We start from the raw sequence: 26,905 nt of genomic DNA on the forward strand, positions 1-26,905 counted from the left end.
TTGTCGGGAGGGGGGGTCGCGGTTTAACATGGCAGGAGGGCTTGGGCACCCTCCTGCCTGGATCGTTGGGGGGGGGGGGATTCTGTAACCGGTGTTGTTTTTGACAGGCACCGGTTACAGAATCCAGCTTTTAGGTGAAGGACTGGCTCCTCCTTCGCCTAAAAGCCCTTCTGTTGGACGTTTGTGGCCTAGGCGTGTTTTTGTTTCATTATGGCTAAAAAGTGTAGACGTGCTGTGGGGGTACTTTTAGACGTAGTGGAGATTGGGCATTTAGGCAGAGGAAGGCCATAATCAAAACATGGACGTTTGTTTTGGTTATGGACACTTTCCCTGCTTTTGGGTTGAACGTTTAGGGACTTAGGCCGAAAGGGGACTTAGACGCTTTTTTTTATTTTGCCCCTCCACGTTAAAATAAATGTTATTTTTTTCTATGTTATAACTCGCTTAGTAAAAATTAAGCGACTCATCAAATTAAAATAAAACTTGAAACTTGAGAACTGTTGGGAAGAGAAAGAAAGATTTGGTGGAACTGGGGAAGGGAGGCAGACAGGCAGGGGGAGAGATGGGTTGGGGCAGTTGGGAAGAGAAAGGGAGAGAAGTTGGATCTGGGGATGGGAGGGAGAAATGATAGGCTTGTGGATGAAAGGCAGAGATGAAGCATCTCTCTTTATTTATTTCATTGTTCAGTATCAAGGGAGGGAAGAAGAAAAACTGAAAAGAGAGGGAGCAAAATGTTGGACTATGGAGATAGAAGAGGAGAGGTGGAACCATGGAAGGGCAGGAGGGAAGAGAGCTGGGATAAGATGATGCTAGGGGATGGAAACAAAGGGATAGGGAATTATAGCCTGACCAGTGGAAAGAGGGAGGGAGTTTCTGAAAGTGGTGAGCCATGTGGATGAGGTCAAAATGGAGATGACAAGATGAGTGAGAAAGTGGTGAGCCATGTGGATGAGGTCAAAATGGAGATGACAAGATGAGTGAGAGAGCAGTGAGTAAAGTGATAGAAATGTGGTAATGCGGAGTAGATAGAAGGGAATAGGAGGCTGGGAAAGGAGTGAGATGGGAAATGGGAGAGCTAGGGATTGAGAGAAGATGGAGAATTCAGAGATAGCTGAACATTTAAAAAGAAGAAGGGTGAGAAAAAAGGCAAGATTTGAGGCAGAAAAGAAAAAGTTAAGAAAGCTGAAAGGGAAAAATCAATACGTTGGAGACAGGCATAAGAAAGAAATGGAACGAGAGAAGAGGAGAAAAAAATGGACAGCAGACACTGGAAAGAGAATTAGTTTAAGATATAGAAAAAGAAGAAAGAGAAACTGGGACCAAGATGATGGAAAAACAAAACATCCAAACAACAAGGTAGAAAAAATTGTTTTATTTTGAATTTATTAACTGGAATATGTTGGCTTTGGGATATGTGCATCACAGTTATTTTTGTATTCAGTGGTGTAGTCATATACAGCTGATTTGGGGGAGGTACTGGAGCCCAAAATTAGTGGATGGGCACCAAAGTTTCTCCCTGCTTGAGTGCAATGTATAAATACTTGAGCTAGTGGGGATTCCCAAGCCCTGCCAAATGAAGACATCTTCCTCCAGTCTGGCAACTCAAAATCTCCAAGCTTTGCAGCCAATGGCAATATCCTCAAACTGCCCCTGCTTTCATGCATGCATGAAAGCCAAGGGGGGGGGGGTGTGCAGGGAGGAGGGAAGGCAGCCACTTTGCAATATTGCTGCCAGCTGCAGAACTTGGGAAGTTGAAGGGGGAGGAGGTGGCTGTCAGTTGGCTTGGGCTTGGGGTGAGGCTTGGGAATTCCTACTAGCTACAGCAAGGGAGGTATTCATTTTGAGGGAGCCTAAGCTCAAAGGAGGAGGCCCAAAAAAGCAGTAATATTTACCCTGATTAAACGATCATCCACGTGCGCTTCTGACAGCTGATTCAGCATCCCTGCTCTGATGAAGTGAATGGGTGAACCAGGAGCGCGAATCCCTGCTCATCAGATGCAGAAGCCTTTGGCTGCTCCCACTGTCAGCGGTGTACGTGGAGGATCACTCAGTCAGGGTAAGTATTACTGCTTTTTTGGGTTCCTCTCTACAGTGTCCCTTTAATGAAGGTATATTATTAGATACGTACATCCTCTATATTAGTGATTGCAAATTTGGGACCTGCTCAACCTTTTTTTTTGCTCATCATCTAGTGTTAGTGTTTGTGCGGCCCCAGAAAAAAATTTTTCGGCCAGTGCGGCCCAGGGAAGCCAAAAGGTTGGACACTCCTGGCCTAGATGAAACTTATACATTGTGAGTTAGATGATATAAAGACAGGAATAAGTGCCCAAAAGGTATCCAAAGTGTCCGGATAACCACTGCAGAGATAAAGTAAAGACCTACACTGACCTCGTCACCCCCCCTCCCCACTCACACACACATACACAAAGTTCAGAATAAAAATGTACATACCTGCCTCCGGAACATCAGCACCTGGCATAGGAAAGCCTAGTAGAGGTGTACATAGGTGACTTAAGTAGTCTGGGAGGTGGGGGGTAGCTGGTAAACCATAGAGAGGAGGACCCAGGCCCATAAGCCACTAACCAATACATTCATGGTGGTAAATGTGAGCCCACCAAAATCCCACTCTACTGCCATATAGGTGCCACTTGCAGCTATAAGGGCTATTGAGGTTGTAGACAGTTGGGAATAGTTGGTTTTGGGGGGCTCATCATAACCTATAAGGGAGTTCTGGTGAGATGTTTATCTGGCACCCTTTTTGTGAAGTTCACAGCAGTGCCCTATAAGGTGCCCCACTGCTCTGTTGATATGTCTGGGTGGCCAGTCCATCACAATGCTGGTCCCTCCCACATCTAAATGATCTTGTTCTGGGTATTTGGGACTTGGATGAAATTTTGGTCAAGAATGTGGTATGAAGATAGACATAGTGGCAGTCTGGACAATCAAACGTCTGGACGTACAGATAGACAATTTTAAAAAAAAACATATTTTAGATGTACTTTTCGAGAGTGGACCTTTTGCCACTGCCAACTTTGGACAACTAGCACCCTTTGTCTAAATCTGACATAAAGACATATTTTTTTTTTATCGCCCTCTATATTATCTGGCTGAAGTACAAAAGTAGTTTTTATACAATCTCTCTAGAGGCTGAACTTGCAGGATCTTGCATCTCTGATAGATTCAGCTGCAGGGCAACTAAAAGATGATTCCTCCCCTTTCGGCTACCTGCCCGGGAGCTTCCTGACATGCCCATTTTGTTCTGTAGCTTCACTGCATGATTGAAATTAATTCTGCTCATGATTTGATTTCAATTCCTAGTCTTTTTTTATTTATTGTGCTGGTTTGCCCAAGTGCTGTGGATCAACTCTGTGCGAGTGATCTTTCGGCGGGAGATCACAGACATTTAAAAGTTTGTCTGCTCTTTTTTTTATTTTATTTTACTGTGTGGGTGTGTTTTTGTTTGTTTACCTGTTAGCATGGTGTGTTCTCTTTTCTGGGGGGGAGAAGGGGAGGCATTGTCTTCTATATCTCAGGGTTCATAAGAACACAGGGCTCTGTTTGCGGTGTTTACTATACAATTTGGCTGGGCTTCTCCCATTGGGTAGGGTTGAGCTTGTGGCTTTTTGTTGGTCTCTTTTCCTGCTCATTGTTCTTTCTGGGGTATCCTGCTGTGTTTGGGTTACTGTACTTCAGTACATCGCCTGGGATGTTTTGTGGCAGATGCGCCATATCTCTGTATCACTTGCATTTTGGAGGTATCCGGGACACTGGGACTGTGGCTTTTTGTATCGGGTGGGGGAAGGGTGGTCAGTTGAAATGGGGGTGAGGATTGCAGGTTATTGTTGTATAATTCCTGAACAGTTCTTCTGTCTGTGATGGTTTTGTAATTTTATTCCACCTGTTCAATAAAAATTGGTTAACATAAATAAAGTTTGTCTGCTTCTGGATGGTGCTCTGTAAGCCTGAAACTGCAGTAAGCCTGGCTGGCCTGGAACGTCCTCTCCGACTTTAGAATTGACGTCGGGCAGCAAAGAGTTGGTCGGCCCCGCGGGGAAGAGAAGCAGGGTGAACTCGGAGCCGGCCTATTCCTGATGGCGGCAGTGGCAGCCTATTCCCCAGAGGCGGTGGCAGCATTTTCCCAATGGCGGTGGCATAGGGGAGGGGAGGAGAAAGAAAGAAACGAGGGGGGGGGACAGGGAGCCAGAAAGAAAGGGGGCAGGGTGAAACAAAGAAAAAAAAATGGGGCACGGAGAGAGAGAGAGAAAGACAGACATACAGAAAGAAAGGGGGCATGGAGAGAGAAAGAAAGAAAGAAGGGGGCAGGGTGAAAGAAAGAAAAAGTTGAGGGAGGGAATGAGGTCTGGAGGAGAGGAAGCATACAGGAGGCTGAAAGAAGGGAAGAAATATTAGATGCACAGTTAGAAGAAGAAAGTGCAACCAGAGACTGATGAAATTACCAAACAAAGGTAGGAAAAATGATTTTATTTTTAATTTAGTGATCAAAATGTGTCCGTTTTGAGAATTTATATATGCTATCTATATTTTGCACTATGGCCCCCTTTTACTAAACCGCAATAGTGTTTTTTAGCGCAGGGAGCCTATGAGCGTCGAGAGCAGCGTGGGGCATTCAGCGCAGCTCCCTGCGCTAAAAACCACTATCGCGGTTTAGTAAAAAGGGAGGGGGTATATTTGTCTATTTTTGTATAGTTGTTACTGAGGTGACATTGCATAAAGTCATCTGCCTTGACCTCTTTGAAAACCCGCGGAATATAAATGATAATTAACATTTTCTCTGCGTACAATGTGCTTTGTGTTTTTAAAATTTTATTGTTGCAGATCATTTTGACTTGGCCACGAAGGTAAGGGGAAGGGAGGGAGGGTTGCTGCTGAAAGACATCTAGTAATCCTTGCAGGCTTAACTGTGCAGGGAATTATTTTTGTAAAATCATGTTTTGTTATGTGATTGGCATTATTTAGACTTTTTTTTTTAAGTTCAAATAGTTTTATTAAGTTTTTCAAGAATTAAACAAAACCATATAACAACAAGATCAAGCTTCCAAACTAAGGCAATGCATCATTATGAATCATTATATGAGAAGCATTCTGAAATCAGCCATAGCATTGCCAAACTAAATAAGAAACCTAAAATATAATTAAACAGATAGGAAGGAAAAGGAAACATAAAAAGTAGAATGTTAAGGTTGACTGCTTGGCTATTTATCATCTGAATCATCTTTTGTATACACTTATACAAAACAGTGAGTACATATCAATCCGTACAGTAGTCCAAAAACGGTTGCCAGATGATGTTTGTTTTTTGGAGGGTCCCCTTCCTTTCAGCTGCTACCAATTCGAATTTGGCAATAAGGCAGACTTGATTCCACCATGCAGAATAAGATAGTGCAGATGAAGTCTTCCAATTAGATATCTGTTTTATAGTGATGGATAGTAAAGCTTTAAGCAACTTGGCTTGAGGATCAAGTAGAGGAGTCTGAAGACCTTGAAGGCCATATATCACAATCGCCAGTGTAATAGGTTCTGAGATGTGTAATATGGCACTGATAGTGCGCCAAATTTGAAACCAGTAATGCCGTATAATGGTGCAATGAAAAATCATATGATCCAAAGTTCCAAGAGATGAATGGCAGGACCAGCATTTACCATCCAGTGGATTATCCTTATGTGCTAACTTGGCCAGTTTTATTGGGGTCCAGAATGCCTTATGAATAAGAAAGAAGAGGGATTGAGTGATAGCGGAGGAGGCAAGTATTGAGTGAGACTTTTTCCAAATGTCACTCCAGTCAGCTACTTCAAGCTCTAGTCCTGTATCCTTGTTCCATAGCGAGTAGAGAGTATTAAGTGAGAAGGTATCATGTTTTCTCATGATTTTATACCATTGTGATGATTCATGTCTGGTGTGCGAAATTTGTTCACACAAGAGCAGTAAATTAGGAAGTTCATCTGTAATCGGTTGTTGCTTCAAGTGTGCCGTTATGGCTGATTTTAGTTGTATCCATTTGAAGAAATGGGATTGTGGTATCTTACTGTTTTCCGCCATCCGTTGAAACGGGATCCATGTAGAGTTCGAGTAGAGATGGCAAAGACAATGTATTCCCTTGGATTGCCATAAGGAGTTATAGGTCGGTTTATTTTGTATGTGAATTTTACAATTTCCCCAGAGTGGTATTTGCGTAGTTTCTCTCCATTTCGGTGAGAGCATGGCATCCATATGTCTTAGAGCTGTACAAGTAGATGCCATAATTGGTTGAAGGTGTAAAGGGTCTGTCTGACCAGTAAAAGGTAAGTCTTCAAGATGAATGGCTATAGTAAGGGAGCGTTCCAGTAGTAGCCAGCATGGTACAGAGGTATCCTCAGTGGTATGAAGCCATCTAGAGCCTTGCCTCAGCAAGAAAGCAAAGTGATAGTTTTTAAAATTAGGAAAGTTCACACCACCTGATTCTTTGTCATTCCTGAGCTTTTGCAGGCTAATACGCGGTGGTTTGTTGTTCCAAAGGAAAGCTGTAAGAATTTTGTCCAATTTAGCATAGAAAGTAGGTTTCATCAAGACCGGTAACATGCTTAATGTGTAGTTGATTACAGGAGAGATCATCATTTTAATTGTATCCAGCCTTCCCCACCAGGATAGTTTCAATGGGGACCAGGAAGACGTTAAGGCCCTGATTCTCCAAAAGTGCGTCCCGATTTTAGGCAGCTGTAGACGTCCTACAGCTGTCTAATCAGCCAATCGGGATGCACGTTTTTTTAAAAAAAATGCTCCCCAGGCAGGCCTGAAGGCGCCTCCGGGAGCCTAGGGAGACCCGCAAGATGCCTAAGCTCGCCTACAGGCCTTAGGCGAACTTAGGCGGCCCTACGCGTCTCCCTAGTAGAGGAAGAGACGCTTAAAATGTAGGCCAGCAAAATGCTGGTCTACATTGTAAGTAGACGCGGCCGCTATACTGATCGCGGCAAGGGATCTCCCTGCTGCAATAAAGTATAGCGACCGCGGCCGCCTGTCTCATCACCGACAGGAGGATGCCTAACTCCTCCTGTCGGATCCCCGAACCCCGGAACCCCCTCCCCCCCAAACTCGTAATCGCCGACAGGAGGATGCCCAACTCCTCCTGTCGGAACCCCGGAACCCCCCCCCAAACTCGTAATCGCCGACAGGAGGATGCCCAACTCCTCCTGTCGGAACCCCGGAACCCCCTCCCCCCCCAACTCGTAATCGCCGACAGGAGGATGCCCAACTCCTCCTGTCGGAACCCCGGAACCCCCTCCCCCCCAAACTCGTAATCGCCGACAGGAGGATGCCCAACTCCTCCTGTCGGAACCCCGGAACCCCCTCCCCCCCAAACTCGTAATCGCCGACAGGAGGATGCCCAACTCCTCCTGTCGGAACCCCGGAACCCCCTCCCCCCCAAACTCGTAATCGCCGACAGGAGGATGCCCAACTCCTCCTGCCGGAAAGCCCAACGACCCCCCCGCCCCAACTAATCTCCCTCCCCCAACTAACCTTTCAATGTTGGTCAGCTGGACGGGTCTTGCTGCCGTCCAGCCGACGGGTCTGCCTCGTGGAAATGAGACGGCACGCCCCTTCCCGGCCCATCCCCGCTAAATCTAAGGCCTGATTGGCCCAGGATGTAGAAGCCTGGACCAATCAGGCCTTAGGCATAGCGGGTCCGCCCATCCCCACTAATCCTAAGGCCTGATTGGCCAAGGTGCCTAGCCTGGGCCAATCAGGCCTTAGATTTAGTGGGGATGGGCCGGGAAGGGGCGTGCCGTCTCATTTCCACGAGGCAGACCCGTCGGCTGGACGGCAGCAAGACCCGTCCAGCTGACCAACATTGAAAGGTTAGTTGGGGGAGGGAGATTAGTTGGGGCGGGGGGTCGTTGGGCTTTCCGGCAGGAGGAGTTGGGCATCCTCCTGTCGGCGATTACGAGTTTGGAGAGGAGGGGGTTCCGGGGTTCCGACAGGAGGAGTTGGGCATCCTCCTGTCGGCGATTACGAGTTTGGGGGGGGAGGGGGTTCCGGGGTTCCGACAGGAGGAGTTGGGCATCCTCCTGTCGGCGATTACGAGTTTGGGTGGGAGGGGGTTCCGGGGTTCCAACAGGAGGAGTTGGGCATCCTCCTGTCGGCGATTACGAGTTTGGGGGGGGAGGGGGTTCCGGGGTTCCGACAGGAGGAGTTGGGCATCCTCCTGTCGGCGATTACGAGTTTGGGGGGAGGGGGCTCGGGGTTCTGACAGGAGGAGTTAGGCATTCTCCTGTCGGTGATGGGACAGGCGGCCGCAACAACCGCGGCCGCTATACATATTGCAGCAGGGAGATCCCTTGCTGCCATAAGTATAGCGGCCGCATCTAATTTAACCCGATTCTCTAAAGACGCCGGTTACAGAATCGGCGTTTAGTATAGGACGCCTCTCCCGGGCGGCCTGCCTGGGGAGCATTTTTTTTTTTTTAAACGTGCATCCCGATTGGCTGATTAGACAGCTGTAGGACGTCTACAGCTGCCTAAAATCGGGACGCACTTTTGGAGAATCAGGGCCTAAAAGTCTAACCGAATCCAGAATGTGAGCAGCATTATGTTCCGAAGTTTCATCTAGGTCAAGTGTGAAGTATAAACCAAGATATTTCAGTTTATTGGGCGACCACAGTAGACCAAGATCTTTAATGGATGGACCAATTTCCGGACAGTTTAGTGGCATCACTTCCGATTTAGATAGATTCAATTTGTATCCAGAATGATTAGAGTAATCTGCCAATAATTGTAGTAGAGGAGATATGGATTCAGGTGTAATATATAACAAGACGTCGTCTGCATACGCTGACAGTTTGATATCCACACCAGCATAGGTGAATCCTTGTATGTGCGGTGATGTACGAATCGCAATTAGAAGGGGTTCCAATGCTATATTGAAGAGTAATGAGGATAGAGGACACCCCTGTCTCGTTCCCCTGCTAGGCTTAAAGGGTAAGGAAAAATGTTGGTTAGCATATATTTTGTTAGTCGGTGATGAGTATAGAACCTTAACCATGTTAATAAATGTAGGAGACACTCCAAACCATGACATGACAGCAAATAAATATGAAACCTAACGTAATATAACGTTACTCTAACGTTACTCTATTTAGTAAATCTAGCAATTAAATAAAAGGTTTGATAATACTAGATTTAGTTGGCCAATGTTTGGAGCAGGAGCAGTTATACTACGCAGATTTTCCCAGTTGATGACTGTGTTGCTATGCGTAGGCTCCATTTCTGAGGCCATTTAGTTGATAATTGTAAAATTTATAAAAAATTTATAAATATTTATAAAAAATATATTACAACAGTTTGAGTATACTGAGGTGTAGGGCCTGTTAGAGTGGTATTCTACTCCTAGTGTTTGTAGCAAATAAATATGACCATTCTACACGATCAAATGCTTTTTCAGCATCTAATCCGACGGCTACAATTGGATAATCTAAATTTTTGGCTAAAGAGATTACATGGGCAAAAGTTCTGGTGTTATCACAAGATAAACGATTGGGCATAAATCCAGTTTGGTCTGTATTAATCAATTTAGGCAATATCAATTGCAATCTAGTGGCTAAAATTTTTGCGTAAATTTTAGCATCTGAATTGATTAGGGATAATGGTCTATAACTGCCAACTTTAAGCGGGTCTTTGTTCGGTTTGGGCAGTACAATCGTAGTTCCCTCAGTGAAGGATCCCCTGATGTCTCCAGTGGTTTGCAAATATTGGAAAAACTCTAATAGATGTGGAGAAAGCCATTTTTTAAACACCTGATAAAACTCAGATGGCAGGCCATCAGGACCAGGTGCTTTGTTAGTGGACATTAGACTTATTGCCTCATTAATTTCTTCTGTAGTAATCGCAGTTTCCAAGCCTGCATTATCCGATTTATCTAAGTAATTATGTGTAAGGCCATCAAGAAAGGTGATGGAATCCCTAGCTTGTTGTGCCTCAGTTGAGTATAAGGTAAAATAGAATTTGTGAAATTGTATAAGAATTTCTTTGGGATTAGTGACCAATGTATCATTAGTAGTAGTTAGAGTTGAAATTGTGGTCTTATTTCTTTTCCCTTTAAGATATGAAGCAAGATGCTGGCCACATTTGTTACTATCAGAATAATATTTGGCAGTGTTCATGAAAATCTGCGATGCAGCTGTTTTACTAAGGCATGTGTTGTATTGAAATCTAATATGTTGGAGTTTCTTCAATGTCTGCATGTCACTAGGGTTCGTTTGATGTAGGATTTCTAGATGTTTAAGTTCAGCTTCATAAGTATCTATTTCCTGTTTATTAGTTTTCTTTAAGTGGGCATTATAAGAGATTATAACTCCCCTTATATACGCTTTAAACGCATCCCACACTGAAATCCAGGAATTTTCTTGGGGTGAGTTTAAAGAGAAATAATCTTGAATTGCTGTTGCTATGTGATCACAGAAGTGCTTTTCCTGCAGGAGACAAGTATTTAATCTCCACGTTCTCTGTGTAGAGGGGGCAGGTATCGTATCCAGGGATAAGAGGACTGCAGCATGGTAGAGAGGACAGACTGGTTACATGCCTCCCGGGGGCAAGAACGAAAGACATCATCAACAATATCGAGAGGATTCTGGATGGAATCGAGACGGAGGAGACAGCAGTAGTGATCCACATCGGAACCAATGACATCAGCAGGAGAAACTTCAACAGGACTACACTAACTGACCAGTTCAGGATCCTGGGGAGGAAACTAAGACTAAGGGCAAGGAAGATAGCCTTCTCAGAGATCCTGCCAGTACCGAGAGCGGACATAAACAGACAGAGCGAACTACAAGCAATTAACGTTTGGCTGAGGAGATGGTGCGAGGAGGAGGGTTTCCACTTTATTAGAAACTGGACTACTTTCTTGGGGAAGAACAAGCTCTACAGAAGAGATGGACTGCACCTTAGCACAGCTGGGACGAGGATGCTGGCACGCAACGTCCAGAACGTCATAGACTTAGCTTTAAACTGAGGAAAAGGGGAAAGCCGATAGTCGACTTGGCCTCGACACATCGGACAACAGTACCGGACAAGGATACTGAACTGGGACATTGTAAAGGAGGACTCGGGTCTGAGTGTGTATGTTTTGGAAAAGGACCTAAAGAGGCATTTCAGGGATCGAGGGCACAAATGGAACTGGTAAGCGGCACCAACACAGAACAACAGGAACCAGAGGGGCAAAGACATTGTGAAAAAGAGCCCAGGACTGAGTGGGAATTAAGAGAGCAGGAGGTGCAGGGGAAACAGGCTGAGGACGTCACACACACACTCCAGGAGGAGGATGAAGCTCAGGGGCTGGCAAACCATGAGGAAAACTGCAGGAGTACCAAAACACGAGGAAAACAAAAAGACAGGGCAAAAAACTGGGTCTTAAACTGCCTATACACAAATGCCAGGAGCCTGAGGGCCAAAATGGGAGAACTAGAAATCACTGCCAGCAAAAAGGGCATAGACATAATTGGAATCACAGAAACGTGGTGGACTGAGGACAATCAATGGGATGTGGCTATACCAGGGTACAAACTATACAGGAAAGACAGGACACATAAAAAGGGTGGAGGAATAGCGCTGTACATAAAAGACTCCATACCATCAGCCAGGATGGAAACAACAATACAGGCGGATGGCTTGGAATCACTATGGGTTAAGCTACAGGGAGGAACAGGGGCAGACATCAAATTGGATCTGTACTACCGCCCACCTGGACAACTGGAAGAAATCGACCAGGAGCTGGAGGCTGAACTGAGGCAGGTATGCAGAAGCGGAAATGTGGTGGTGATGGGGGACTTCAACTATCCTGGGATAGACTGGAGTATTGGGCACTCAAACTGCGCAAGGGAGACCAAATTCATAGAGGTCACGAGGGACTGTTTCATGGAGCAACTGGTCACGGAACCAACACGGGGCGATGCCACTCTTGACCTAATCTTCAACGGACTAGGGGGGCCAGCAAAGGAGGTGGAGGTATTAGCCCCGCTAGGTAACAGCGATCACAACACGATCCAGTGCAGGCTTGAAATTGGATCTTCAAAGGGGAAAAGAACCACAACGACGGCACTCAACTTTAAAAAAGGAAATTATGATACCATGAGGGAAATGGTGGGAAAGAAACTTAAAGGCAACATAGGGAAGATGGAATCCGTAGAAAAAGCCTGGACCTTACTCAAGGGGACTGTGCACGATGCACAAAACCTATGCATCCCCAAGTTCAGGAAAGGGTGCAAAAAAAATAGAACAAAAAACCCAGTGTGGATAACAAATGCAGTGAAGAAGTCGATAAGCGACAAGAAAGCATCGTTCAGAAAATGGAAAAAAGACCAAACAGAGGAGAACCAAAAAGTGCTCAAAGAACACCAGAAGGAGTGCCACCGGGTGGTTAGAAAAGCAAAAAGAGAATACGAAGAGAGACTGGCAGAGGAAGCAACAAATTTCAAGTCGTTCTTCAGATACGTCAAGGGGAAGAAACCGGCGAGAGAAGAAGTGGGACCATTGGATGATGGAGACAGAAAGGGAGTAGTAAAAGAAGAGAAAGAGATAGCTGACAGGTTAAATGAGTTCTTCACATCAGTCTTCACGATGGAGAATACAACCAACATTCCGGAACCCGAGGAAATCATAATAGGTGACCAAGATGATAAGCTGGTCAATTTAGAGGTAAGCCAGGAGGATGTACTCAAGCAGATCGACAGAGTAAAGAGCGACAAATCGCCAGGTCCGGACGGCATTCACCCAAGGGTACTCAAGGAACTAAAAGACGAAATAGCGGAGCCACTTCGACAGATATGCAACCTATCCTTAAAAACCGGAGAGATCCCGGAGGATTGGAAAATAGCAAATGTCACGCCCATCTTCAAGAAGGGCGCAAGGGGAGACCCAGGAAACTACAGGCCGGTGAGCCTGACCTCAATCCCGGGTAAGACGATGGAGGCACTGATTAAAGACAGCATCTGTGAACACATCGAAAAAAATGGTCAGCTAAAACCGAGTCAACATGGCTTCTGCAAGGGTAGGTCATGCCTCACAAACTTATTGTACTTCTTTGAGGGGGTGAACAGCCAGGTGGATAAAGGGGAATCTATAGACATCATTTACCTTGACTTCCAAAAAGCCTTCGACAAGGTACCACATGAGAGACTGCTTAAAAAAATATGGAACCACGGGGTACAAGGGGAGGTACACCGATGGATCAAAAACTGGCTGGCAAACAGGAAACAGAGGGTTGGCGTAAAGGGCCACTACTCAGACTGGAAAGGGGTCACGAGCGGAGTTCCGCAGGGGTCGGTGCTGGGACCGCTCCTGTTCAATATCTACATAAATGACCTAGAAGCGGGAACCAAGTGTGAAGTCATTAAATTTGCAGATGACACCAAACTATACAGCAGGGCTCAAACCAGGGAAGACTGCGAAGATCTCCAAAAGGATCTAACGCAGCTGGAAAAGTGGGCCGAAAAATGGCAAATGAGCTTCAACATAGGAAAATGCAAGGTCATGCACGTGGGAAAAAAGAACCCGATGTTCACATACAAAATGGGGGGAACACCACTAGGGGTCAGTAACCTGGAGAGAGACCTGGGGGTGATGGTAGACGCAACACTGAAGGCATCGGCTCAATGCGCCACGGCCTCAAGGAAAGCAAACAGAATGTTGGGTATCATTAAGAAGGGTATTACGACCAGGACGAAGGAAGTCATCATGCCGCTGTATCGTGCAATGGTGCGGCCACATCTGGAGTACTGTGTCCAGTACTGGTCGCCATACCTCAAGAAGGACATGGCGGTACTTGAGGGAGTACAAAGAAGAGCAACTAAACTGATAAAGGGAATGGAAAATCTCCCATATACCGACAGATTGAAGAAGTTGGGACTTTTCTCCCTGGAAAAGCGGAGACTTAGAGGAGACATGATAGAAACTTTCAAGATCCTGAAGGGCATAGAAAAAGTAGACAGGGACAGATTTTTCAAATTATGGGGCACCACAAGTACAAGGGGGCACTCAGAGAAATTGAAAGGGGACAGGTTTAGAAAAAACGCTAGGAAGTTCTTCTTCACTCAGAGGGTGGTGGATACATGGAACGCACTTCCAGAGGCTGTTGTAGACAAGAAAACATTAAGTGGCTTCAAAGAAGGCTTGGATAGATTCCTAGAAGAAAAAGGGATTGAGGGGTATAGATAGGTATGGACCATTAATCAGGCAATGGGCCTGATGGGCCGCCGCGGGAGCGGACCGCTGGGCAGGATGGACCTATGGTCTGTCTCAGCGGAGACAACCTCTTATGTTCTTATGTTCTTATGTTCTCAGCGTTGGGACCATATAAGTTTAAGAGATATAAAGGTTGGGAATTTATACATAATTTTGTAGATATCCATCTTTCCTGAGTATCAGTTCTATGCGAGAGAATCTTTATGTGATTTATGTTCCTAATAAAGGTAATGATACCATTCTTTTTGTTAACAGCAGGGGAAAATTGAGGCGGATGAGCCCAGGGGAGAGATAATTTGGCAGAAGAGGCAGCATCCAAGTGGGTTTCTTGGAGAAATATTACATCCGCAGATAATGATGAGATGTAATTTAGAATTTTTCTGGATTTGACTGGATTATTTAAACCTTTAACATTTAAGGTGACACATGTAAGAGGCATATATTAGAGAGAAAAATAGAGCATAGCAGGCATATAACAGTACATATATATATGGTCTTCACTGAACTAAGGGTATCCAGATACAAGTGAAGATATAGCCAAGCAGTCAAAAAAGAAAAAATATAAGAACTAATAAAGCTCATACTATATGATAGATCAACCAATTTACCACGGGTCAGTGAGCAAGGTGAAACTCCAAAGCAGCACAACTCCGCAGAACCTTACATTCAATAGATTTGAACCCCTGTAAAACACAGTCACAAAATGATAACAATATGCCAATTGTGTAACATACTATAGTATTACTGTGAGATATTAGAATGCTGTTAGCATGCAGTGATGAAGTCCAATGTTAAGTCAGCATTTATTAAGTCAGGTACAATCAATTGTACTCGGGCTTAATGTTTCCAAGTACTCCGCCAGTTCAGTGGGATTAGTAAAGTCTTTCGTGTGATTATTATATGTGACCCTTAAACGGGCTGGGTACATCATTCCAAATCTCGCTCCCAGTTGCTTCAATTTGGGGCGATATTCCAGTAGCTGCTTTCTGAGCTTGGCTGTTTGTTTTCCCAGGTCAGGCACAAATAGAAGTGTGTTCCCCTCAAATTTAATCAGTGCCTTAACACGTGCTTGCTGCATGATCTCCATAACCTGTGTGTATCTCAAAAGGCGCACTGCAGGCTTGACTGTGCAGGGAATTATTTTTGTAAAATCATGTTTTGTTATGTGACTGGCATTATTTAGACTTTAATCTCTATGAATGAATAGAATGAAAATGATATAAAATTACTTGCTTGTTTTTATGTGCGTGCGCTGAAGGAAAGTGGAGAGAGAGTGGGCTGAGGATGCTGAAGAGAAATGGGGAAGAGAGAGTGGGAAAAGATGCTGATTTATAAATTGACAATTGTACAGAATATTGTTTCTTTTTATATTTTAATATAATAAGTTCAATATAAAAATTCAAGGCTTGTGTGGATGGAATCAGGTGGTTTGCGGGGATGGGGACCGAGCTTACGGGGATTAGTCCAATAAAATGGTATTTTCTTATTTCTCATTATTTGTTTTATTTTTATTTGTTAATTTGTAAAGTGGTGATTATTATGTATCAGTTTTTTCAAATTTACATCTACTGTCTTTATATTTTGCGCAGTATTAGAGGACATGTATTACTGTTTTTGTGGTGTTGTAGTGTTGCATTGTATGCAGAGTCTGGTTTCTTGGCGGTTCAGTTTAACTTTTGTCTACATATTTCTATTTTTAGTTTGTGATTATTCCATATTGGGCGAGGGTGTATCTGTCTGTGTGTATGAAAGGGACATGGCTTTCTGATAGCATTGACTGTACAGGATCTGGCTTGTTTAGTTTTACAATGTATGTGTTGGTGTTCTAGTGCTCACTGCAGTGTTTAAGATGCTGCCTTTTCATAGGTACACTCTTGTGCGATATGTGGATTGTTACTAAAAATCATATTTTTCATATATATGGGGGGTGTCAAAAAATGATGGGCCCCGGGTGTCACATATGCTAGGTACGCCACTGGTTTGAGGTAGGGCTGGGTCTTCTAACGTAAGGGGAGAGCGAGCGAACAATGGAATATAGTGCTGAGGAGTTTTTTGCAGTAGTTTTTTGCAGTACGGTTAGCATAGTATTTTTTTCTTGGTTGCCTGTAATGATTTCTTATAAAAGGTAGCTGCTTGTTTGTATTTTATTTTTTTTTTTTATAAGTTTAATATTTTTACAATATCAAATGATATCAAAGATAAAGGTTTCTTATACATAATTACAACACTTCTACTATACCAAACAATCCTTTTAAAGCCCACAATATTGGGGAGATACATTTGCATCTTATAACATAATTTTAAGGAAAACAAAGAAATGGGTTGAATTCAAATGAATCCTAATCATTCCCTACTATATAGGACTCTGGCATTCCTACCAATTTTCTCAAAACAATGAATCATTATAATAAAAGGAAATAATAAAAAGGATCTCACTTCTGTTCACGAGCTAACACAAATTGCTGGAGTTGAATAGGGTCCCAAAAAACATATTCAATGTCTTGTACTTTGACAAGACATTTACAAGGAAATTTCAAATAAAAAGATGCCTCAAGAGCTAATACTCTAGTTCTTAATTTCAAAAATTATTTTCTTCTTAATTGAGTAGCTCTTGATACATCAGGGAAAACACTAACCAAATCTCCACAAAACTTGGTTAGTCTATTTTTAAAGTAGAGTTTCATTATTAACATTTTATCTGTCTCATTTATACATGTTATGACCATGGTGGACCTACTCTGGATAACATCTTGAATATCTTCCAAAAATTCTGTCAAATTTATTTCATCTGTTACCAGTTGGTCCACCCCTTGGTCAGTTTTCTTTTTCTTCTGAGGAGTGTAATAGCAATTGCTTATTGGGAAGGTATCCGCATTAGGTATTCCCAGTATTTCTTTGAAATATTTCCTTAACAATATTTCTGAAGACAACAAATGTGTCACTGGGAAATTAACCAAACGCAAATTCCTCCCCCTATGCATATTTTCTAACATTTCAATTTTAGAATGTAACAACGTTGAATCCTTAATTGCAGATATTGAGACAGCTTGCAGTGTACTACTTTGATTTTCAATTATTTCTAATCTCTTTTCCAAACAACTTAAATTAGAATCCACATTCTCTAATTTTTGAACCACAGAATGTGAGTAATCCAACGTTTGTTTCATTGATTCTCTGAGAAACCCTTCAACTCTAGAAATCCCTAACCACAAATCTTTAAGGGTAATATCTTGGTTTTCCACTGCCTGTGGTTGCTCATCTACTACACCTGTAAAATCAAGTGGTTTAGGTATCTCAGTAAAAGCCAATTTATTTATCTGAGTAGATGGCACCACAGAACCAGTAGAAATAGTGGGAGTTATATTCCCACTAACACCAGATATTGGATGAAGAGGGAGTGTCCTTTCGAGGGGACTCAACGATGCTCTGGATATGGGAGAGTTCAAATCAAGTACAGTTTGTGCTGGAGTTTCTATAGAAAAAGTCAAATGTCTGTCCATAGGACCTAAAACAGGAGGTGTAGAACTCTTTGGCTTGACTTTCCTTTTACCCATAGTGGCAAAATTAAATTATACTTTATACGACCTGGATTCCTGCTCCACAGCTTCACGTTGCTCCAAGGGGCTCGGCAGCAGCTGGTATTTAAAGTAAAATCTGAGGCAGGGAAGACGGACCCGGTGACGTCAGGGGTCCGTCTTCCAAAATGCCTGACCGAAAGTGGTAATGCTACGGGCTACTCGGGGCGATGTCAGGGTCTCCGCCTGCGTCCTCGAACAGCAAAGGCAAATGGCTCCCCCTTGTTTGTATTTTTTAAGTGTGGATAGGGAGCACTTGCGTCTCCAGAGTCTTTCACAAGAGCGTAGCTGACGGCAAATAAAAGAAAGTTCCTGGTTATACCATGGTTTTTTAATTGAGGAAAAGGATTTAGTGTGGTCATGAATGGGGGCCAAATAATCTAGCATTTGTTGTGTTTTGCTGTACCAGGTTATGGACTGTTCGTAAGATTGGAAAATTCTTTTATATGAAGTTCCAGATGAGTATTAATGGTATTGGTAGTAATGTTATTGTAATCACGAGTATTATAGGTGTATGAATTGGGTAGAGGTATGCGTGGATTTTGGGGAAGATTTAGACTAATTAAAGAATAGTCGGTCCAAGGGAGTGGACGGATTTGAAGATTTTTAAATCCTGTATAAAGAGTTTGGGACAAAGATATCAATGGTGTGACCAGCTACGTGTGTAGAGTTATGTATGAGGGGAGTTAGTGAAATATCAGAGGTAAAGGAAAGAATGTCAGAAGTGGTTGGATTATTAGTGACATCAAAATGGATATTAAAATCTCCTAAGATAATTGGATACTCATGGGAGATACAAAAGTCTAAAATGATAGATTGAAGAGATATTAAGTGATCTTTGGTAACTGGGGGAGGTAAATAAAGAAGTTGAAAATTAAGAGGGTGGGGGTTATAAAGAGAAAATTGGAGAATCTCAGTAAATGTGGTACTAAGAGCAAGGGAAGAGTGATAGATGACAGGAATGCCTCCTCCAGTTTTGTGAGACCAGTAGAAAGGTTTGAAAAGAAAGTTAATTGGACAGGCTTGATGTAAATAGGCATCTTCCCTTCTGATAACCAGAGTTTGGAAAGACAGAGAATATTTAAATTATGTTGTAAGATAAGATCATATACCAGGTGATGTTTGCTCTTGATAGAGCGAATATTTAAAAGTCCAAGTTTGATACCAGTGAAAGAGATTGGAGTTTGAAAGGAGGTGAAACAGGGTAAGATAAAAGAGATGGGAAATAGGTATCTTGGACGTACTATGTTTGTGAAGGAGGGCCGAGGGAGGGGCTGGTGTCCCCAAAAGACTGGAATTTGGGAGCTTATCCTGGTAGAAGTTGAGAGAGAGAGGAAAGAGAAAAAAGTTTAATCAGATAAGAGAGTAACATGATCTAGTGTGGGAGGGCCAAGAGGGCACAAAGGAGCACATTAATAAAGAGCAGAATCTGCTCCTTGTGCGCGCGTACTGCAGGTGGGGCTAGATTTAAAGGAGAGCTAACAATGATAAAAGCAGGGGCGGAATCGCCGGTGCCGCCGCTTTGCATCGGCAGTCTCCAAAGGGAAAGCCTGGGGAGAGAGCAAAATAAAACAATGGCAAAATCAAACATGAACACAGTATATAACAACAGCTAAAAGAGCAAGAACAGACTTAAATAAGGCACTTACAATAAAAATTTATAGAGACGCTCAGCAAAGTACAAAAATAAGGATTAAAGTTAAAGAAGCCAAAGGCAAACAGTGAGTGAAGGCACAAGGAAACAGCAAGTGATAAAAAAATAATGAAATGGAAGATATTGGGGGCGGGATTGGGAGTGGGGCTAGGGCAGGATTGGGGGTGGGGCTAGGGCAGGATTGGGGGGACTGAAAATGAATAGATGTCCTGTTTTGATGAAAAAAAATAAATGGTCACGTTATCTTTCAGGGCTTTGTATTACTTCTTGATGTACTTGTTTGGCACTGAAGGGGAGTTTTCTGTAGCAGTTAGTGAGGTGACATTGCATATTTTAAAGTCATCTGCCTTGATCTCTGAAAAAAGCAGAATATAAATGTTAATTAAAATTTTCTCTGTATACAGTGTGCTTTATGTAGTTTAATTTTTGTGGTCACCGTTATGTATTGTTAATAAGATTTTATTGTGCGTGTATGAAGAATGAATGGAAAAAAATGGCACTGCAATTAGCACTATTATGGGGTAGGATCTGGGGCGGAGCTTTTGGGTCCCCCCCAAACAAAAAAGCATTCTGCTGCCTATGATATTTATCTGTACTTTCTACAATAGGAGTTCCTTTCCTCATTTTGGGGTCCTTTTATTAAGGCACGCTAACCGATTTAGCACGTTCTAAATGCTAAGGCACCCATAGAATATAACATTTAGCGCATACTAATCTTTAGAGCGTTCTAAATCAATTAGCGTGTCTTAATAAAAGGACGCCTTTGTTTGTAGACTTTAAACTGCTTAGTTCTGTTTGTACAGTTTTAGTGGTATAGAAAATGCCCTACACTGTTTTTAGTTGATCCAAAATACAGACATTGCAAGAGGTGGACTTGAGTCAAGTAAGTATACAGTACTTTGCATAAATAATTCAATTTTCAATTACAGGAATGTAGTTTTTCAAAATATAAATTAAGGACAATATATGTGGGCACTTTTGTACCCAAATATCTTGTGAATTTTCAAAGGATAATTACCTCCATATCTTGACTTTGCATTAGTGGAAATTGGCCAGTGTGCTTAATACTAGATCAGCCAAAATAACATAAAATTATTTGCCAAAATGATTAATTTATGCATATTCTATTTGTTTATTTTTACCTTACAGAAGCTAAGCTTTCCCTGCAGATGTATATTAGTTCCGTTCATTCTGCTGTGACAGAGCAAGAGAAGGGAAAGATTAACAAAGAAGAGAAGGTAATAGGACAAAACCAGAGGTAGAGAAACTTCTAGGCCTTTTTGTATTTTTTATGGAAGTAAACAAATTGTTAATTAGCTTTTACCTATTTGAAATGCCTTTCTGACACAGGATAGATATCTGTCTAAAGACAGCGGAGCATTAGAGCACCGAGCAAGGGAAAATAATTATTGGATACTTGTCTTAGTACTTCCATTGTTTTGTGAATAGTTTCTTTTGTGAATAGAGTTTCTTTTGTTTTCTAAATAGTGCGTTGTAGCATATTAATACAATTTGTTGATCCAATTAGCAGGATTTCCTAGGTCCTTATTATAATTTCATCATATCATAGTATATAGCTTTGAATTTGGTTTAGTACATGGGTTGCTTTTGATTTTGCTGAAATATGACTGATAAAAGCGATGATAGGAAGGTGAATCTTCCGTAGGAGTCATTTTGGCTTTCCCTGCTTTTTCTTCAGGTCAGGTGTCTCAGTGCATGTAAAGCCAAAAGTGAGTGGCTGACAAATGTCAAGAACCCCACCAAGCAGGACCTGATGGATCAGAAGCAACAGCTGGAAGGCGCTGTGCTTCCCACTCTCACCAAGCTACGTGAGTATATACTGATTCTGAGAGACTTAGTCCACACTTTTTCATTCATAGCTCTGAGTGGGATGCTAGGTTTAACATTACTAATTTCTCTTCCAGCATCAATCTGTCCATCACTCGGAATACGAGGGGTGCTGAAAAGTTCTCAGCCCAACCAAGAAGGGAATGACATGCAGCCAAAAAAATTACAAGTTGTTCCACATATTCACACTTGGCACATTGTGTCTAAAGTTTATGTAACCTTTCCAAAAAATACTCTGATGTCTGGTCACTGGAATACTGCTCCACTGCTGCAATCACCTCCAAATGACTCGAAAATTGTCACACTTTCAAACTCTTTTTAAAGTTTGGAAACAGAAAATAGTCAGATGGAACAATATCTGCTGAGTAGTAGTGTTGCCCGATTCATCGATTCACTTCGGTGAATCGATTCAAATCAATTCATTGTGTGAGACAATCGGACTCACCGATTCAGTGACCAACACTCCCCAACCCCCCCTGGTGAGACCTCACATACTTCTTAAGCCTCCTAAAGCAGCAGCAGCATCGCTCTGGTTGGGCTGCTCTGTGGCCTGCCCTGCTGGGGCTTTCCCTCTGCTGCGTCACTGATGGCACAGCAGAAGGAAACCCTAGCGAGGCAAGCCCTAAGTAGCCTGTTCAGATCAACGCTGCTGCTGACCATCCACCGCCACCACAGCTGTTGCTTTTGGAGGCTTCAAAGGTATGTTGGGTCTCACAGTGGGGTACTGCTGTACAGGGGGATGGGAGGGAGAGATGGAAAATTACTGCACAGGGGGGTGGGAGGGATTGAAAGCTGCTACACAGGAGGGTGGGAGGGGAGAAAAGATGCTGCTCAGGGAGATGAGGAGAGGAAAGATGCTGCACATGGGGGAGAGAGAAAGAATTGTTGAGGTGGAGGAGAGGAAGGGAGCGAAGAAGTAGAAAGGGATGAGAGGGAGAAATCCTGCATATGGTGGAGGGGAGGGAGACATGCATGGAGAAAAGAGAGGGAGAAATGTTGGACATAGGGTGGAGGGCAGGAAGAGATGGTGCATGGGAAGAGAAAAATGTTACACATCATAATGGAGGGGAGGAAGGGAAAGTTGCTGCATGGAGGAGAATAGAGAGATTTGACCTAGAGCACAAAGCAGGGAGAAAGAGAGAGATGGTAAAGAACAAATGGGTAAAGAACAAATGTTGGATATGACAGCAGAAGGTAGAAAAAATAATTTTATTTTCTATTTTGTGATTACAATATGTCAGATTTAAAATGTGTATCCTGCCAGAGCTAGTGTTAGTGAGCTTGAGCTAGGACCTAGCATTGGCGTGGGGTTGGAGAGAGAAAAGGGTGTGTGTTGAAAGGCTACAAAATAAACCTGCCAGGATGTTTGAAAAAACAAACAAACAAAAAAAAAAAAAACCAACGCCCAATTGGGCAGGAAAACCAAATCGATTGAAAAATCGATTCAATGGGCCAAATTGAATCAAAATTTTTTCCATGTATCAGGCAGCACTAGTGAGTGGGGTGAATGGTTCATGCACTGAAAACCCAACTGCATCAAAACATCCACCATTTTGCCAGCCTTTTGAACAGGTGCACTGTTCAAAAAGAGAATGCCTTTCCGCAACTTCCCTCTCCTATTTTCTTTCAGTGCTTCCAGCACTGCAAAGTTACAGAAGTATTGTGTATTAACTGTTTAGCCCCTTGAAAGACAGTCAGTCATCACAACACCTTACTAATCCCAAAACGCTGTAGCTGTGACCTTTCCTGCTGACTTTGGGGTCTTGAATTTTCTTGGCCTTGGAGAACCTTAGTGTCGCCATTGAATGGACTGTTGTTTTATCTCAGAATCATTGTGGTGTATCCATATTTCATCAACAGTAACTAGTCATTACAAAAAGTTGGCACCAGCTTGCTGAAAATGCTGCAAAATCAACTTGGAAGTGTCTACTCAATGCTATTTCTCATCAGCATTCAAACATTTGGGCACCTACTTGGCTGACAGCTTCTGCTTACCCAGTTGCTCGTGAGTTATACACCCAATATGTTCCCTGGATATCTGTAGTGTCTCAGCAATTGTTTTAGTCAATATGTGCCAATCTGCCAAAATCAGGTCATGGACATGATCAACAATTTCAGGAGTTGACACCAATTGAGGCCTCCCAGATCTTGCTGCATCTTCAGTCTTGAAATCTCCACATTGAAAGTTTGCACATTACTGTGGAGTATGATGGGCATTTGTCACTCAATGTTTGCATCATACATTCATGGATTTCCTTTGGAGTTTTCTTTTGCAGGAATAGGAACTTTAAGATGGCTCAGAGTTCCACACTTTTTCTCGACATGATTCATTTAATAATCCAAAACAATGTCAAAACACTTAGCATTATGATTCTGCAAATTGGCACAGCAAGATAAAATAACACTCTTTTCAATTACAGTGGCAAAATAACATTCAAAATTTAAGAAGTTGGTTGGACTGAGAACTTTTCAGCACCCCCTCGTATAGTATTAGTGAGCAGAATTTGTCTCTATGAGAACAGTTTTTAACAATTTTCTGCAAATGTTTTTAGCATGTGGAGATGTTTATAAAATATTCTTGAATACCATTTTGGAGTGCCTTTTCATTTTAGGGACTGAGTGGGCTTCCAAGATTGGACCACCTCAAAGAGTATTGCTGGGAGGGCCACCCCTATGTCTCCTTCCATTCCAGAAGCTCAAGTGCAGTCCTAGTTCTAACCAAATGACAGTTGAGAATGATTAGTCCTGGTTGTACCATTGAGCTGATGCATTCGGCCCCAGGGAGAGAAGAGGGTTAACACTATTGTGTGGCAGCACCTGCTGGCCATTGAGTATCTCTGGGCCTGCATTCTGGAAGATATGCTTCTCCAGCCTTCATACCCAGCAATAATCCCTTAACCTGCTTGGCATACTATCTGGTCAGACCTTCAAGAAAAACAATTGATAGGTGATATATGAAGTACTATTAAATCTGAAACTTGGTCAGGAGGGATTGACAGGGACTACATAAGGGTTGGAGAGAATAAATTGTACATTTCTTTTTCTACTGTGTCAACTTCAGCACTATCAGTTAGAGGTGCCCTTGTGGGGGAAGATAACATTAGCTTGTTTTGCTTCCAGTAAATGCCACTGTAGGATGAACCCTCAAACTATGCATGGAGAAATAAACAAAGCCCTAAGCAGGGGGAGGGATTTGACCCAGAGGCTATTGGTAATGTCATGACTTTATTGGTCAGTTCACAATAAACCTGATGCAAGGTATAAATGTTCAAATGACACCCTGGTGGTCAGCAGTATCAGGTTTGTTTTTTTTTAAAGTTCAATTTGTTTATTTGAATAATAAAGAAAAGGAAGAAAATACATCATTCAACAAAAACAGGGTACAGAAGAGCGGCATAAAATAACATATTAGTCCAGGAGTGAAAGCATCCTTAAATATGGTAATATGATGATACAGAGGTTGTTGAGTCAAAGAGATTGTAAATAGATGTCAACGGGTGTCCAGATATCACGCAAAGGACTTAAGAGGGTAGATCTTCTCCTTTCAAGAGCATGTTGTTCATATCTTTTATATAAGCAAACATAGTTCCACCAAAAAGTAAAGTTCAATGAGGAGGCAGATTTCCAACATTGCAAAATTTGCTGTATGCCAACAGATAGTAATATATCAAACAATTTTGGTTCACAAGAACATGTATCAAAGCATGGATGGAGAGATCGCATTATAATAATTTCAAATGACAAATCAGCAGTACAGTTAGTAATAGAACATATTAAAGACCAAATTTGGGTCCAGAAAGGTAGAACTTTAGGACATTCGTACATCATATGAGCTAAGGTACCTGAACATTGTAAACAGTGCCAGCAGAGAGTGAATGTGTGAGAATTTTGGACTGACAGATTACGTAACAGTATCTAAAATTTGTTCTCTTGTAGATCCTGAAAGAGTAAAAAGTGGGAAATTATTGTAAGAAGACTTCTTAATCAAGGCATTTCATCTGATCTGTTATTTTTTTAATTTCTATTATTTCATCCTCCCTTTTATTGCATTACACTTACCTGTCATTACAGACATCTTGCACAGTCAATGATATTTTGTCTTTTTTTTCTTGCATATTGATCGTCTTTCAGCGTTTGACTGACAGCTCATAGTTCACCATTCTAGCAACATGTAACCCATCATTCCCTACTCCTTATAAGAGGCAGCTAGTGTCACATTACAGCAATCTTAGCACCAGTCTAAGGAGCAGACATCCACATGTAGAATCAGTTCCCACTTAGCTGATTGAGAGTTCAAGGTACCAATCACTGGGTCAAAAAGAAAGGACTAGGTGTGGAGAAACCTAGTCATTTCAAACTTATATGAATAATAAATGAAAATGTATGTATAAATCACTGGATTTATGCGTGTTTAGTTGTATATTATATTGTGTTTTCTTTGTTATTGATGACAATTTGTTAATATATTTATGCATTGTTTGATTAGATTCTCATATCATTTTTGTATGTTTGCTGAAACCCCTACATTCCTGATGCATGCAGTTGCCAAAATGTGTCTGTACTAGTTCACTAGTTATCCTAGAACAAACAAGCAGCATATTTTCATATGCGAGTGATATTATCCACGGAGCTCGGCATGGACAGTGTTAAAGTGTACCGCCACTAAAAATTTTCAGTCTCGAGACCACCTGTATTGTGCATGCACTAGTGTCTTCTCACCCAACTTCGGCTCATGAGACTATCAGTTCTTAGTTTTCTGCAGAGCTAAGAAGCTGTGTTTCCTGGAGTCTCTCTAAGTACATCAAATTTTCCCTTTTTTTTCCCATTCTGTTCTGCTTTTCCTCAGTATTTTCATTTTCTTTATTTTTTCTTTCGTTCTTTTAAATTTGATTTCATTTTTCAAATTTTTTTCATTTTGGGACTTCTGGCTCCATGCCACCTATTCTCAGGCCGGGATCATTGAGCCTTTCTCGGCTTCATTTTTACTTGATCTCCCAGGAACCATTGAGTCCTTCAATCTAGCTTCGGCGGTGTTTCCCTCCATGTCGAAGGCTCCAAGTAGATTCAAGTGGTGCACTTGGTGTAGCCAGACCATTTCTGTTACTGATCCTCACAATTTGTGTCTTCAGTGCCTTGGTCCCCAACACTGGCTGGATTCTTACACATGCTGCTCTACTTTACAGAAGTGGTCCCTTAGACGCTCACCTACTTCATTTTGATAAACTTTTTGGTTTGACATCGGGAACACCAGCTATATTTGGTGATTCGGACACTGGTGCACAGGCCTCAGCATCAGCTCTGGTACCAACGACATCTACTCCTTGTATGATGTCCTCATCTACATGGCTTTCGTTGGGAGAAGTATACACAAAAGCTAAGAAGCATAAGCATCCTTCTCCCTCCAGGCATACCTCGGTGTCATCTCATGCATTTACACCATCAACACATTCAAAGCGTCGATGCTCTGAGACCCAATTTCCATATATTCAACTGGTGTCTCCTCTGAGGCATGCCTCGACATCGAGGTCACCAGTGCCATGACATGAGATACAGTCTGCGCCCTCGGTATCACTTACTACTCTGGTACTGGTGCTCTCT

The 26,905-nt window shown here is 42.5% G+C and overlaps 1 protein-coding gene across 4 annotated transcripts in view; it reads left to right on the forward strand.

Annotated features, from left to right (window-relative positions):
- Positions 1-25,825, forward strand: part of ANKRD45 (ankyrin repeat domain 45) — a 105,426-nt gene extending 79,601 nt beyond the window's left edge. For 3 of the 4 annotated variants that reach the window (XM_033915429.1, XM_033915430.1, XM_033915431.1), the window contains exons 4-6: positions 20,609-20,697; positions 21,159-21,288; positions 25,244-25,395. In XM_033915429.1, coding sequence (XP_033771320.1) covers positions 20,609-20,697; positions 21,159-21,288; positions 25,244-25,278 — 254 coding nt within the window. In that variant the 3' untranslated portion in view covers positions 25,279-25,395. Of the gene's footprint in view, positions 1-20,608; positions 20,718-21,158; positions 21,289-25,243 lie in introns of all 4 variants that reach the window. The other variant, XR_004536555.1, reaches the window with a different exon arrangement.
- The last annotated feature ends 1,080 nt before the right edge of the window (positions 25,826-26,905 follow it).

This window comes from Geotrypetes seraphini, chromosome 12, assembly GCF_902459505.1.
Source record: "Geotrypetes seraphini chromosome 12, aGeoSer1.1, whole genome shotgun sequence".
In the NCBI taxonomy this organism is placed as follows: Eukaryota; Metazoa; Chordata; class Amphibia; order Gymnophiona; family Dermophiidae; genus Geotrypetes; species Geotrypetes seraphini.